This window comes from Propithecus coquereli, unplaced genomic scaffold (genome assembly GCF_000956105.1).
Source record: "Propithecus coquereli isolate 6110/MARCELLA unplaced genomic scaffold, Pcoq_1.0 Scaffold133, whole genome shotgun sequence".
In the NCBI taxonomy this organism is placed as follows: domain Eukaryota; kingdom Metazoa; phylum Chordata; class Mammalia; order Primates; family Indriidae; genus Propithecus; species Propithecus coquereli.
In genome coordinates this window covers 1484404-1500919 of record NW_012137525.1, presented here as the reverse complement: position 1 = coordinate 1500919, position 16516 = coordinate 1484404, and the positions used below count along the sequence as shown (strand labels likewise).

The 16516-nt window shown below is 34.4% G+C and overlaps 1 protein-coding gene across 1 annotated transcript in view; it reads right to left on the bottom strand.

Moving 5' to 3' along the window:
- PHF14 (PHD finger protein 14) overlaps positions 1-16516 on the bottom strand; it is a 106782-nt gene that overhangs the window by 52219 nt on the left and 38047 nt on the right. The window contains exons 7-8 of the mRNA XM_012638736.1: positions 5424-5583; positions 210-321 (exon numbers count right to left, since the gene is read on the bottom strand). Of these exons, the coding sequence (XP_012494190.1) occupies positions 210-321; positions 5424-5583 (272 nt within the window). The remainder of the gene's footprint in view (positions 1-209; positions 322-5423; positions 5584-16516) is intronic.

Genomic DNA, 16516 nt, shown 5'->3' with positions numbered 1-16516 from the left:
CATGAGTTATTATAAATTAAGAATATGTGGGAAAATTTATACATTATTGGGATTCTGGGATAACTACTATCAATAATAAATGTTTTAGTGCTAAACAGCATGATTACTAATAAGCATTTCTGTAGTCAACAATGATATAAATAAAAAGTCATGTAAACTAACACATAAAAACTTTCTCTTTTAGACAATCAAAAAACACTTTGTCTCACCTTTGCACCATATTTGGAATAGTTCATTTCTGTTAGTGTCACTGGTCGTAATTTGTCAATATCTCCAAAGGCTACTCCAGGAACATACAGGGCACAAACGATATGAACCCATCTATGAGAGAAAATATGATTTTGCTATCAGATCCTTTTATGAAATTCTCACATGGAAAACAAACATATAAAACATGTGCCATCTCAAAATACTACTGTAATAATTCTGTGATCACATGTTAAAATCTCGTAATCTCAGACACATAACTAAAGAATACTGAACACCTATAGAATGATAACAGAAAAGGGACTACAATTACTTTTCCAGTAGCTTAGCCAAAACTGAGAGTTAACAACTATAATTACCTTCCACTAAAATTCCCTGCACTTTGCACTTAACTGCTATTCTTAAATATTTGCATAAAACAACTATTCAAATGAAACAAAACATCATTTTCATATGCATGGAAAAGTATTCACATTCACATTATTTTAAGCACTTGGAGAATTAAGGATCCTAATTTAAGAAGGGTGAAGTTACTCTGCAGTAATTAGGTAAAATTGCTTTCTTGTTACTCTTTTCCAAAAGCTGACAGGTAATCTTTAAGGACATATTTTAAAACAGTTTTTGTATACAGCTTGACTTTCTTTCTTTCCAGGTTAAAACCGATTGCTGGAAGAAGGTACAGATCAAAGTTATAATAATATAAGCAAGTCATATTTTCATTCACCTCATCTGTTCACTGTACAACTTATGTGCTAAAGTTTATTGTACAACTTATGTACTAAAATTTATATGTGCTAAATATAAATATTTTTTAAAGTCTGAATGATGTAACAAAGAACGCTCAGAGTTTCACCACACTAAAAAATGGGGGGAGTCGATTCTAATTTCATTTTTTTAAAACTGCTCTGAGCCATTTTTAGTATACTAGGCACCTTTTCTGTTTGCTTACAACCAAAATGTGGGCTCATTGACTTTGAAGTTTAAACATCAGATCTATATGACTTTTGTAAGAAAGGGTATAAAAATGAGATGGTAGCTCTTTATTAACCTTGTGAATATGTTAACAACAAATTTGGCTTTATCACAATTTAAGATGCTGTGAATGCTACATGGTTCTGGTTTTGTGATACATTATGAGTCTTAAAGGACTAAGACTAAGAATCATTCTATAGTGGTACCAGGAAAAATACTTTTAAATCTTCTTAAAAGTTATTTTTTATTTGGTAAAAAATCCAAGGTTTTGAGATTTTCTTGATATTACATTGTAATCCAACCTCCCAAATATATCCTGTGGAGTTCAATATAAAGATACACATCTTCAACAAGCAGCTGCTTTCTCAATTTAATTTGCACAGTTTTTTCATGCTCCACTGATGTATTAAATGTCGCTGTACTCTGTAGGAGTTTATCTTTGATAAACCCAACAGCTGGCTGCTTGCTTCATACTGATCTTCTTGAAATGTTTTGGTACAAGTCACACAAATACTACAAATTTAAACTGCCATTTCAGTGTGATTGGCACACAAGTGTATCATTTCCCCCAACCACTCATGTAAGGATACCAACTTGAGTCCTTATTAAAACACATATCAAAGTCAGTGAAAATCACAGCCAAGACAATTTTGATCCTTTTTAATACCACCTGTAAATAGTCTTTTGCTCATTTGTTTAGCTGCACATACTTCAGAACTTTGTAATTAAGACAAATCTGAAAATTAAAAAAAAAAAAAATCTTCCTTGTTACTTTACCATCGATTTTGCTTGCAGCTATGATGACAGATGTTGATTGGGGAAAGGAACAGAAAACAAGTATCACATAAAACCACCAAAAAACAAAGAGTCAGAATTGTCATTCTAGCATAAACTACTAACAGATTCTTTTAAATTATATATTTTAATAAGGCAGACTAAGTAGAAAAATACTTCTCAAAAGACTCTCCTTTCAGAATGGAAACTATATTAATCAATAAAATTAGATTTTGAAATGCCTTGTATCTGTAGTGCCTTTACAGCTTATAAAACAAATTCACTTGCAGTATATTATTTTCAGTCCTTCACTTCTTCATTCAGTAATCAATTACTAAGTGTCTACTAGGCATGGAGCAACACAAAGGCAGTCTGAAAGTTATAAAGATATACGTGAAGTGCTTATAGCATAGTGTCTCACTCACTGTCTTCACTCAAAAAAGGTTAACTACAAGAAAAAAAAGTCTAAAAGCTTCTGGGGAGTGGAAGATTGTTATTCTCATTTTGCATATCAAGAAATGGGTTCAGAAGGATTAAATGATTTTCAAATATAATAAAGTTAGCAAGTGACAGACCGAAACTTAAAGGAGCTAGCAAGTGATAGAACTGAGACTTAAAGAAGCACCATGATGTTTATTTTAAAAATTAAAGAATTTAGTTCAGAGCCACATTTCATCCACAATAGACAACCAATAAAGGACATGAAGAAGAAGAGTAAGTCTAATATTTCCCACAATCAGGTTTATAAGAACACTTAAGACAGGATAAAATCTCACCAAAAGATATAAAAATTTAACAAGAAGGTACTGATAGTTTTCTAACACTAAATCACACTATTTTCTATGCAGAACTTTCAGCTCCCATCAAGAATACAGGGGAAAAAGTCTAATTAAGCCCATGTGATATAAGTCAACCTCAAAACCTTCTCCATTCTTTCCATACATTACTGTTTCTTTTCCCCTGCTTTCCATTTCAAGATAGAATACTAAAAGGCTTGTCAAATTTTCTTGGCTTTTTATGCCTTGAATCAAGTTAGAACCACAACCTCCAAAATATATCAAGGCCTAAAATTTCCACTATAGCCTATAGGTGAATGTGGACATCAACACAAATAAAGTGTTCAAATAGTATTATACATAAAAGAATTTTTGCCAGGCTGTACCACCAAGGGAGGTGTAATATCCAAGGTAGCCAATACAAATGCAAATCTAAATGGGTAAAGAGGTGTCACTTTTCTTCATTTAGAAACAACTTTACAAGTTGCTTTGTGGATTATGATAGCATGAAAAGACAGCTACTTTACAACTTTTCAATAGAACTTGTAAATTATTAACAAGTAAGAAAAAAAAATTCTCTTCCCTAAAAGTAAGCTCTGTGTTTTCCAAAGTTGCCTTACTTATTTATCATAATTTATCACCATAAATTTTAACTCTAAGGATTGAAGAGTTACCAAAAAAATGTATGCAGCAGCTGGTACTCCATGATTACCTTAAATAAGTAGAGCAATATTGGTAATGAGGAAGCACTAGCAGCAGCAGCAGCAGCAGTAGGAGGAGTAAGGACCATTTACTATGTTCACGAAACTGTACTAATTGTTCTACATAAATCATCTCATTTAATCCTCCAAACAGTGCTAAGGAAACAGAGGTATAAAAATGTTAAATCATTTATCTAAAATCATAGTAAAAAAAAGACCAGAATCCAAATACAGGCAGTCCAACTTGAAAGTACACATTTTTAATACTTACTAAACTCCCTAATTCTAAGCCAAAGTCAGTCCAAACATAAAATAATGCCCACGTCTATGGCGTAGACCACAGATTCATGTCAATATATCAAAATATCTGTTACATATTTATTTTATTTTATTTTTGGATGGGGGATGAGAAGGAAGATTTCCAGTCAGTTTTCCTGGACATCAACACACAGGGTTCGCCAAGATTCCATAGTAGAGTCTATGCTCTCCCAGCAATCTTGTATGGCAACATTTCTCAAGGGCCTGTCCACCAACTGAGGCAAAAATGAGAAAAATAAAAATACTTTTTGCCTTAGTAAAGTAAAATTTATTTAATTTAAAAGCCTATCCTTTATTTTAGGACAAAATGTATCCTACCCTTTTCAATGTTAAGATGATAGTGATAATTTATATAGATTGTCTATATAATATTAAACATGTTTAATAAAAATAATGAAACATCCTTATGTGGCAAAATAAAAACTTAAGGACCCCCCTCTTATATTGGGGAAGACAGGGAAGGGGAGTAATCTATACAAAATACAAAAGGTTGAAAACTCCTCTTATATTTAAGTCACCAACCCCAAATGGTAGTCTCCTGGAAAAAAACATGAAAGATGTCAACACCATTATGATGACAACTGCTAAAACATGATAACAAACATGAGTGTGAATGTAGTGAAAAAAACACAGGTCTTTCTACCAGTTATCAATTTAGTGCTTCTCAACTCTAAATTCATACTTCAATACCTGCTCTGCAATAATGGGTACAATTTCTTTAGCAGTTCTCCTTCACAGTCAGCATGACATGAAGCTCAACAGTAGAGGGCACTATAAGTGCCTCACATAAGTTCAATGGCAGAGGGCATTGTAGGAGGTAGGGGGCTTCTCAGCAGAGATGGGCAGAGAATTTATTATGCGCTCTGCCCCAGCCACACACACAGTCCTTCAGTGACCTCACAGGCCTGGTTCAACCTGGAGATCATTTTACACGGCCCTCTCAACATAGACGCACATGGTCCAGGCTTCAAACCAGTGTCCTAGCTTCCCCCTGCAAACTGTACCAGCTACCTACTTGCCAAGAACTGCAGACCAACTCTGGCCCAAGCAAACCAGCATACTTCTCTGCTACCCAGTAGGCTATAGCTACGATTTCACCGACAAAGTCCGAAGCCCAACCTAAGGGAAGAGGTCATCCTCCCAATTTTGTCTTTCATGGATAATCTCCTTCAGCCCCAGAGTATCCTTTAGAGTTCTTTTATATTTCATGGTTACTCTTTGATCACAGCTTAATAATTCTGTATACTACACTTCCCCCTTTTAAATCACTGTATAGGTTCTATCTCCTAATATACTCTTAAAGTCTGACAAGACAGATCTGGGTTCAAATTTAACTATTCACCAGTTTGTGGCCTTGAACTAATAAATTATTTAAATGATCTGAGCCCTGGGTACTACACCTATAAAAAATGTTACCACCTGCCTCATCATAGGGTCATTATTAAGATTAAATGAGATCATGGGTATAAAGGCAAATGCAAGTACTCAATATATGGTCTTTCCTCCCTCTCCTTTCCCCATCTCTAGCCTACTGGCCATTTATTCTATGCCAAGATGATAAAAGCAATCAAATGAAAGTGTATAACTCAGAAAATCATAAATAGAAAAATAAGGTAGTCAAAAGCAGACACATTATAAAGTAGGCATATGAACCCAACATAATTAAGACATCAACCTTCCAGCATCTGTCTCCTTGAAAATTCCATCCTGATTAGGACATAGCTCACAGCTAGGAGAAACACCACATTTACAGGCATCACAAAACCAAGGTTCAGTGGAGTTTTCAGAAGCCGAACTCATAATAGAGTCACTCTCTCCATCAACTCCATAACAACCTAAAAAAAAAGAAACAGTATAATTAAATAGGATTCACTTTTTTGAACTCACATTTATAATTTCACAAGAAAAAAAGGAAAAGGGGAAGCGAGCAGAGAAAAAAATCCGAAAAACTAATTGTTTATAAGAATATTAAAGCACAGAAGTAAAATCATATTATAAAAATACTTTTTCACCTAATATAATACATATGATGAAATAAATGACATTTTAAAGTGGTTTAGTTGTACTGGAAAAGCATTAAAGGTGGGAAGGGAAAACAGTTAATAATTTTTTAATTTTTTTAAAATATAAAAATACGAACTGTCATTAAAAAGAAATCAGACTAACGAACTACTGGATAGTAAATATTTCTTTAGCTCCCTTTGTACCAAGTACTAGAATATATATATAAAAGACCAAGCTCAAGAAAAACAAACATACAAACAAAAAAGCCTTTGATCTAGTTTTGGAGGTGGCAGATTATAACAAAAATTCATATACCCATAAATCCAAAGTAAATATTATTAAAAGGAAAGTAATACAGAAACATACATGCACACATAAATTAAAGCTATAAAACAATTTGAAAAGTTCAAGCTAGAGTTAGACAAGCTAAGTTCCAGTCACAACTGAGCCAATCTCTAACTACATGAAGTATTTAATCTCTTTAAAAATTTAAAATTCTTCTGTCTTCTGTGAAAATTGCTCCAAAACTGAAATGAATGAAAACAACAGATTATTCTCTTTTGTCCTCTTCTCATTCACTAAACTCGATATTCTGGGAGGATTTAGATGAATTACTTAGGCAGATAATATGATAAAAATCTTTAAACATCTTTATGATCACACCTAACAAAACAAGACAATTCAGCATAGTTCTTTACATTTAAGAATAGGACATGATATATTTCAACTACCTTTCAATTATGAAAAGCAAAAAGTTTCTTTATTAACTCAAATATATATGTCTGGAGTTACAAATTACAGTTAACCCTTGAATAATATGGGTTTGAACTGTGTGCGTCCACTTACGTGCAGATTTTTTCCAACCAAACATGAGTAGAAAATACAGTATTCACAGAAGGAAACTCACATATATGAAGGGCCAACTTTTCATATACTTAGTTTCCACAGAATGAACTCTGGGAATTGAGCATGCATAATTTTGGTATACACGGTCCTGGAACCATTCCCTAGCATATACTAAGGAACAACTATACATTTAAATTTATTAGGGCTCCCAGATCTGCCTAAAATTTTTATAAAGTCAAAATATTTTCCTTGATTTTGAGGTTATAAAGAGTAGATTAGACGTCAAAGACGTAAGTCAACCAGAAATTCAGACAGGACTTCAGTGACATTTTGGTAAGATCAGGTTCTCATCATTAAAAATCCTAAAACTCCATTTTGTCTACGAACTTAGCATTTATGAAGCTCTCAGTGCCCAACAAACCAACCAAACTCACTAGTAAGTAATGTCACACTCATTATCATGAATAATTCTTTCTCAGCATCAACACACATAGAAGACTGTATTATACCAACAAAGTACTGATAAACACAGAATCCAATAAAGAGGAATTGAAAAGTTCTGAGAGATAATTTCATCTGCAGTATAAAAAACCATGCTGAACAACTGATGGCTTACAATAAAGAGCACTTCTCTAGGGACAATAGTCACAACTCCTAAATGGCTTTCTTTTTCCCAAATGGTTTCCCACATACTGACTTCACATTACCCCATTTCCATTCTTCTAAAAAGGAAGACACTGCCCTTATGTTAACATATTCTTCAGAGAAACTATTTAACGCCTATATAGTAATGAAATAGACTGTAATTTAATTCTAGTCCTGATATACACATCTTTAGGTTTGGGCATTTCTCCAATCTCCTAAGACAGATTTATTACATCTCAAGATAGGTCACTTTTAAAGATAACCAAATAACAACCATCCCAGGATACTTTTGACCAAGTTTATTCTAAAAGGAGAGTCCTGGTGGCAAATTCTAAGGGGCACCCAAAGTAACCCCTGATAAATGATGACACCAAAAAAGCCACTATGAGAAACATGTATCAGTGATAATCATCTCTCAAAAGTCTTAACCACATAGGTAAGTTGATATGCATCCAATGTAAGATCATGTGATTATTTGAACTGGTTATACACGAAAAAGACAATAGGAGCCTAAGTTGGAGAATGACCTCTCACAACCACCAAAGATATCCAAATTAAAATAAAAAAACCACAGTATATAAACAAATAAATGAATAAATAAATAAATACCGAGTCAACCAAATCACCCACAAGAAAGAAAAGAACCATATAAAACTAGTAAATAGTTTTAAATTACCAACATTAATTCACTAGATGTCATTATAGGTCAATATTACATGTAATTATCTTGTTCATAATTAAAATAGCCTAATAATGGGCAGAAAACTAAAAACTTGGTTTGCAACTATGACTAACATAAGCTGCCTCAAGCAAATCCTTAATTTTTTTTGTTGAGACAGGGTCTTGCTCTGTTGTGCAAGCTAAAGTGCAGTGGTATTATCATAGCTCATTGAAACCTCAAACTCCTGGGCTCAAGCAATCCTGCCTCAGCCTCCCAATTAGCTGGGACTACAGGTGCAGACACCTGGCTATTGTTTTTATGTTTTGTTTGTTTGTTTGTTTGTTTGTTTTTTAGCGATAAAGTCTCACCATGCCCTATGTGGCTCAAGCTGGTCTCCAACCCCTGCCCTCAAGAAATCCTCCCACCTTGGCCTTCCAAAGTGCTGGGATTACAGGCACAAGCCACCCTGACCAGCCCAAATCCTTACGCTATGCAAAGGTTTTATAATAGTGAACTTTAATACAATCTGAAAGTCATATAAAACAATGCCAAAAAAAAAAAAGATTTTAAAGAAACTAGACTACAGCACACAAGTAAAGGAATCAAAACTCATTAATTTCTTTAATGTCATTAAATTGCAGTTTGCAATCATCATCTTTACCACTTTTGTTTAGATACACATTTTTTTAAATGCAAAATCATAAAATTAAAAGGAAATAAAATTTTCTTCTTGGGATCAGTTATTATTGCTTCCAATAAAAGTTTTCTATAACAGCAAGAGTAAGCAAAATGTTATCATCAAAGAAAAATCATAAAACAATAAGTCAATCTATTTTCTCAATGGGCTATGCAATATCATCAGAGGGAGTGAATATCTATTTTCTTTACAAAATAATGTACCTTTAAAATAAATTCTTTCAAACTAGATAAAATCTGTATTCACACAAAGTAGGCAATTAACAGGATAATAAAACCCTTAACAGGCTATCCAACTTGTTAACTTCATTCTGCAAAATCAAGGTAAATCACAGAAGTTTACTTTTTAGAATAAAGTAAAATTTCAATTCTATTTTTAAAAACTGTATAACACACGTGGCAAACATGGGCACATCCATAGAGTTTTAAACCTCCTTCAAACAACCTTAGAAATGATTTCTGAGCTCAACTTCTAGGAAATTCCTCCTTTGTAATATAGAAGATAGGTATTGGGCAAGCTCAAAGAACCACCGGTAAGGGGATAAATATTTCTTCTTTAGCTTCACTGACCCTGAAAAACGATCCACACTGTGTCATTACCTTTATAGAGTTCTTTACTTGCTATTTTCACCTCACACTTTTTCCCTATTTCTTTGCCATACCTGTTGAGTTTACTGAGTTCTAACAATCAAAGTTCTACAACTTTAATCCACTCTAATCCACTTTAATTAATGACTAAATACATTTTGAAATCTCTCTTCCATACAAAACATGAGTATGAAAAAAAAAATTATATGAGTAAACGTGTAAAATAAAAAAATTCAGAAACATGTAAAACTCATTTCATGTATTATGTTTTCAAATGTGCAACATAGAAAACATGTGTCTATAGCTATTTAATAAGGATCAACCTCTGACTAACATATACAGTCTACACAAATAATATATAAGGAAAAAATAATATAAAATGTGTTTACCATTGTTTTGAATTGTACAAAGGTATGGTATAATCCAAATGAGTGGACATTTTTTCCATTCAGCTTTTCAGTCTTCTACCTTCTAGCTATGTAACTTTGGACAAACCAAATCTCTAAGGCTTAGTTACTTTATCTGCAATTCATGTTTAATAGTATCTATCCTAATTATCTCTCCATATACAAAGGAGAAAAACAAAAACACAAAAATTGCCATTTAAAAACATAAAATACTTTTTCTGTCATTAACGTCCTACCATTAGACCTTCGATTACAAACTCAACAAGAAAAAAGTTGTTCTTTTTTGTTTTTGAGACAGGGTCTTGCTCTGTCACCCAGGCTGGAATACAATGGTGTGATCATAGCTTGCTGCAGCCTCGAATTTCTGCACTCAAGCAATCCTCCTGCCTCAGCTTCCCAAGTACCTAGGACTACAGGCACATGCCACCATGCTTGGCTAATGTTTTTATTTATTTTTCATAGAGACAGGGTCTTACTATGTTGCCCAGACTGGTCTCCAACTCATGGCCTCATGCAATTCTCCCACCTCAGCTTTCCAGATTGCTAGGATTATAGGTGTGAGCCACCACACCTGCCCTAAAAAAGATTTTAAAATGAGTAATACCATTTATGAAAAAAGAAGTACCATAACATGCATAATACTTGTCACAAGTATGTCCTAAAGTATAAAAGAATCAAAGTACTTATAAAGTCTAAATGTTATAACTTGAACATACTCTACTACCTAGTAAACACTGATAAGGATATCTTTTTGCATATGATAAAAAATAAAAAGGTCTAAGGCTAAGCTAACAGCAGACTGAAACATAAACAAATAATGGGGGCAAACATCTCTTAGTAGACATTATCTTGTTTAATGCCTAGCAACTAAACCTGAGGGCAAGTGCTAATAAGTGTACTGCCTGATATTCCTTCATGTACTGTGACATATACCTGATGTTTTTCTTCAGACATGCTGCTATCAGTATATCAGGCTAAGTGACATCACAGTCAGGAGTACCCTACTATTACAAGTCAGTTACAAGATCTTACCACAAAGATGTTTATACTAAGTGACAGACTGCAGCCCTCAGATTTCAAAAAGAAAAGCAAAAGCTTCCCTGCTAAGATCAGGTACAAGGCAGGATGTCCTCTCTCACTATGTCTTTTCAACATAGGTAATGTGGTAAGACAAGAAAGGGAAATAAAAGGTAGACAGATTGGGACGGAAGATCTTTGTTTTCAGATGACATGATTGTCTATGATTGTCTATGTAGAAAATCTGAAAGAACTGGCAAAAAAATCCTGGAACTAATAAGTGATTATAACAAGACTGCAGGATACAGGTTAATACACAGAAACCAATCAATTTTTTATATACCAGCAATGAACAAGTGGAATTTAAAATTAAAAACACAATACCATCTACATTAGCACCCCCCAAAAAACCTTAGGTATAAATCCAACAAAATATTATCAAGATCTTTATGATGAAAACTACAAAACTGATGAAAGAAATCAAAGAACTAAATGAATAGAAAGATGGTGTGTTCATGGATAGAAAAACTCAATATTGCCAAGATGTCAGTTCTTCCCAACTTGATCTATAGATTTAACGCAATCACAATCAAAATCCCAGCAAGACAGTTTGTAGACATTGACAAACTGATTCTAAAGTTTACATGGAGAGGCAAAAGACTCAGAAGAGCCAACACAACATCAAAGGGCAAGAACAAAGTCAACGGAGTGACACTTCCAACTTGCAACCTACTATTAGGTCATTAAATAAGAAATGTCTGATTTCAAATCAAAAGTTTAGTTTATTGTATCTCAAGCAAGAAGCAGTACAATAAACCAAAGTATGTGCCTAAACTATTGACACAGTTTTGCCATCTTAACAGTAGCCTGTTTATGCCAGCAGCCAAAAAGCCTGAAAAGCAAGTGGTGACAAAATTGCCAGAGGCGTTTTCTACAGCTTATTGAGAATTGAATATTTTTCCTTGCAAAAAGTGATCCGAAGCCTGGAAGAAGTGGTAGTCAGTTGGTGCAAGGTTTGGTGAATGCGGTGGATGACAGAGAGCTTCCAAGTCCAGCTTCTGGAGTTTGAGCAGCATTGTCTGTGCAACATACGGTCGACTGTTGGCTTCCAAGAGGATTGGCATATCTCTATTGACCGATCTCAGCTACTTAATCGCAAGCATCCTCATCATTTCATCCAATTGGTTGCAGAAGACATTTGCTGTAATTGATTGACCAGGTTTCATGAGCTATAGTGGATAATACCAGTAATGGAGCACCAAATAGATACCATTAGCTTTTTTTGATGAATATTCGGTTTTGGACTGTGTTTTGGCAATTCATCTTTACCCACCCATTGTGCCAAACACTTGTGATTATCAAAAAGAATCCATTTTTCATCACAAGTAACAACACGGTTAGAAATTGTTCGCCTTTATGTTGTAACAGCAAAGGCAAGCTTCCAGACGATTTCTCTTCTGACGCCGGTTTAATTCATGCAGTACCCATCTATACAGCTTCTTTACCTTGCCCCTTTGTTTCAAATGGTCCAATATTGTTGGAATAGTGATGTCAAACCCTGCTGCTAATTCATGTATAGGTTGAGATGGATTCACTTCCACTACAGCTTTCAGCTTACCATTATCCACCTTGGTCTCAGGTCACCTACACGGCTCACTTTCAAGATTAAAATCACCAGAATGGAACTTCTCAAACCATCAGTGTACTGTATGTTCATTAGCCACATCCTTTCCAAACACTTCATTGATATTTCGAACTGTCTGCGCTACACTGGTTCCATGACAGAACTCGTATTTGGAAGTAACAGAAGTTTTTGACTTATCCATGGTTTCACAAAATTTGCACTAAAAAAAAATGTGAAAGATAATCACAAGCCAAAGTATGCATTTGAAAGACTAAGGATGTACCTTCACAATAAAAATTAAAAAGAAGTGTCAAAGTGAAATGTCAGAGAAATCAACTGTCAAACTTAGTACTTAAGGAAATCAGACATTTCATACTTAATAATTAAATATAAAGCTACAGTAATCAAGACAGTGTGGTATAGATTAAAGAACAAATAAGTCAGTTGATGGAACAGAACTGAACCCAGAAATAGACCCACATAAATACGGTCAATTGATCTTTGACAAAGGAGTAATACAATGGAGCAAAGACAGTTTTTTTGAACAAATGGTGATGGGACAACTAGACATACACATGTAAAAAAATGAATCTAGAGAAAGACCTTATACCCTTCACAAAAATTAACTCAAAATTGATCATAGACCCAAATATAAACTGCAAAATTATAAACTACAAAATAACAAGGGAGAAAATCTAGATGATCCCTCAACATAGTGATGACTTTAGATACAAAACCAAAGGCATGATCAATGAAAGAAATAATTTATAACTTAGACTTCATTAAAATTTTACCTTTTGCTCTGTGAAAGATACTGTCAAGAGAATGAAAAGACAAAACACAGACCGGGAGAAAATGTTTGCAAAAAACATACCTGATAAAGAACTGTTATCTAAAACATACAAAGAACTCTTAAAACTCAACAATAAGAGAACAAATAACCCAATTTAAAAAATGGGCAAAAGAACTGAACAGATACCTCACCAAAGAAGATAGACATATGGCAAATAAACATATAAAAAGATACTCCAAGTCATACGCCATTAGGGAAATGCAAATTTAAACAATGAGACACTACTATATATATGTTAGAATGGCCAAAATCTAGAATACTGACAATATCAAATGCTGGTGAAAATGTAGAGCACCAAGAAAGTTGATAAGCTCTCGGCTGATAGCAGAATAACTGACAAAGGACACATTATGGAGCCATTTAAAATATTACAATTCCATCCTATCACTTATATAATCAGAGGAAATTATTTAAACAAATTTAAAAATATACTTCCAGAAGACACTATTTCTTATTTGGTGTAACAACTTTGTGAAAGTCTTTATAGAAGAACTATTCTCAAATTCATCAAGGTTTTACTTCACCTTATCTTTATTAAACAAATCAGATTATACCCATTTTATGCATATATAAGAAATCTCTAAACGGTCTTCCATTTCTGAAAATAAACAAAGTTAACAATTCTGTGTTGAGAATATTTTTCACAAGAAACATAATTTGTCTCTATAAATACAAAACAGTCTCTGCTTAGACAAGCTTATTTTTATGAAAAGTAGCATATGCTAAAGGCAAGAACAAAAAAGGCAGCCTTGAAAGAGTGATTCCCAAACGAAAAGAAAAACATGCACTCAGCATATAAATGAATTTAACAGTATTAAAGATGGTTAGAACCATAAATACACTAAAATTTCACAGAAGTAAAAAGCAATAAACTATATATAATATATTCATAAATAAATATTTTACAGTGAGAATTAGCAGCTTATTGTTTGCATGTCAAAAGAATGTGCAATTAATTCATGAGTCACCTATTTTTACAAAAATGTTACACTCCCTTTTATATGTCCTGTTATGAACATAAATATATTTAAGCACCAAAGCACTCTCTATTTCTGCCACCAAATTAGCATTCATAATCATTTGTGGACAGTTTCATGCTACCTGTCCATTTACTAGAAAGATATGCCCATAAGACAGAATCTACTATTCACTTACAAAACTTAATTCTTTGCTCTTACTTATGTACATGTCTTATTAACCCTATTAGAATACAAACAGCGAAATAGCAGAAACTGTACCTCTGCATTCCCCCAGTTCCCTAGCACAAAATTTTGCATTTAAATATATGTGTATATCAAATACATAGAGAATGCTGTGTTCCCCAAATCTCTCATCCTCCCTAGGTAGTAATAAGTTTAGAATCGCAATACTAAAGAGCCAGAAATGCTGATAGGTCCTAAGACTCAAAGATAGGTAACAGGGAAGTCCAGTACGGTTCAAAAAATACAAAACAGTACTTTCCGGGTATGTAGATAATAAAACAATACCTATGGTCATTAGGAAGCAGGTCCAAAAGGGACATAGGCATTAGAACCCTTCATCTCCCTTAGTCCTGAAGTCTAGATTACTGATAGAAGTCCCTGTGATTTTAACTAACCCTTTCCTCTGCTGTATCAAAATGTGACCTTTGGATAACTCCCCACCTCTGTTACCCTGGAAACCAGAAAAGGCTAGAATATCAACTATGCTACTTAGAAATATTGCTTATAGTAAAAATGATCCTTATTAGCAGACTGTATCCCAACTGGAAAGAACTATAAACGCCTGACAGGGACACCTAATTTGGGTTTCCCTGAGTGCTGTGACTCTAGTAATGGAGGATGTCCTTGGCACCCATGATTATGGCACTGTTAAAAGGTATGTTGACTCCTGTGCAGGATGAAGCTTCAATGTCAGGGTGACTCCTTATAGCCACCTTAGGGAAATATTCACTTTTATCTGAACGGTCTCTTGGGGGAAGGAGGAAGAGGGAGGAAGGCAGTGAGTCCAAAGAAGACAGCTCCCTGATGACTACGTGAGCTACTATAAGAACTACTACAAAGACTTTCACACAAGAGGAATACATGAGGCTGTCTTGCTGGCGAGCTGAGTTTTTTCTCCTCCATCCTGAATAAAATGGTGCTAACTATGGCCTTTCATAGTGTTTAAAATCTTAAATTTTAGATACCTTGGGAAGCTTTGCAGAGCCACTCTTTTATACTGTCAATGGAACTAACAGTTTAATGCTGAGGTTCCCAACCCCCAGGCCATAGCCCAGTACTAGTCTGTGGCCTGTTAGGAACTGGCCACAAATCACCACCTGAGCTCTCCCCTGCCCATCCATGGAAAAATTGTCTTCCATGCAACTTAGGAACCGGGCTGCACAGCAGGAGGTGAGTGGCAGGTGAGCCAGTGAAGCTTCATCATCTGTATTTATAGCTGCTCCCCATCACTGGCATCACCACCTGAGCTCCGTCCCCCTACGGCCCCCAACCCAGGAAAGCTTGTCTTCCATGAAACCAATTCCTGGTGCCAAAAAGATTGGGGACCTCTGTACATATGTACATATGAAACATTTGGGGATCTTGTTAAAATACAGATTCTAGTTCAGAAAATCTGGGACTTGGCCTATGATTCTGAATTTCTAACAAGTTCCCAGATGATGCAGGTGCTATTGCTTAATGTTGTTGATCCACAAACCACATTTTGAGTGGCAAGCTTTAAAAAAATTACTGAAATATTCAAAAAATTAAAAATAGAACTACCACATGGTCTGGCAATCCCACTGCTGGGTATATATCCAAAAGAAAGGAAATCAGTTTATCAAAGAGGTATCTGCACTCCCATGTTCACTGCGGCACTATCCACAACAGCCAAGATAGGGAATCAACCTAAGTGTCCATCAATAGATAAATGGATAAAGAAAAACATGGTATATATACAAATGGAATATTATTCAGCCATAAAAAGGAATGAAATCCTGTCATTTGCACACATAGATGGAACTGGAGGACATTATATTCAGTGAAATAAGCCAGGCACAGAAAGACAAATATCACATGTTCTCACTCATATGTGGGAGCTAAAAAAAAAAATTGAACTCATGGAGATGGAGAGTAGAATGATGGTTCCCAGAGGCTGGAAGGGTAATGGGGATGGGGGGATAAAGAGCAAATGGTTAATAGTACAAAAAGATAGTTAGATAAAATAAATGAGATCTAGTAATCTGCAGCGCAATAGGGTGACTATAGTTAACAACGATGTATTGTATATTTTTAAATAACTAAAACAGTGGAATTGGAATGTGCCTAACACAAAGAAATGATAAATGCTTAAAGTGATAAATACCTCAATTACCTTCATTTGATCGTTGCATATTGTATGTCTTTATCAAAACATCACATGTACCCCATAAATATGTACAACTATTATATATCCATAAGAATTA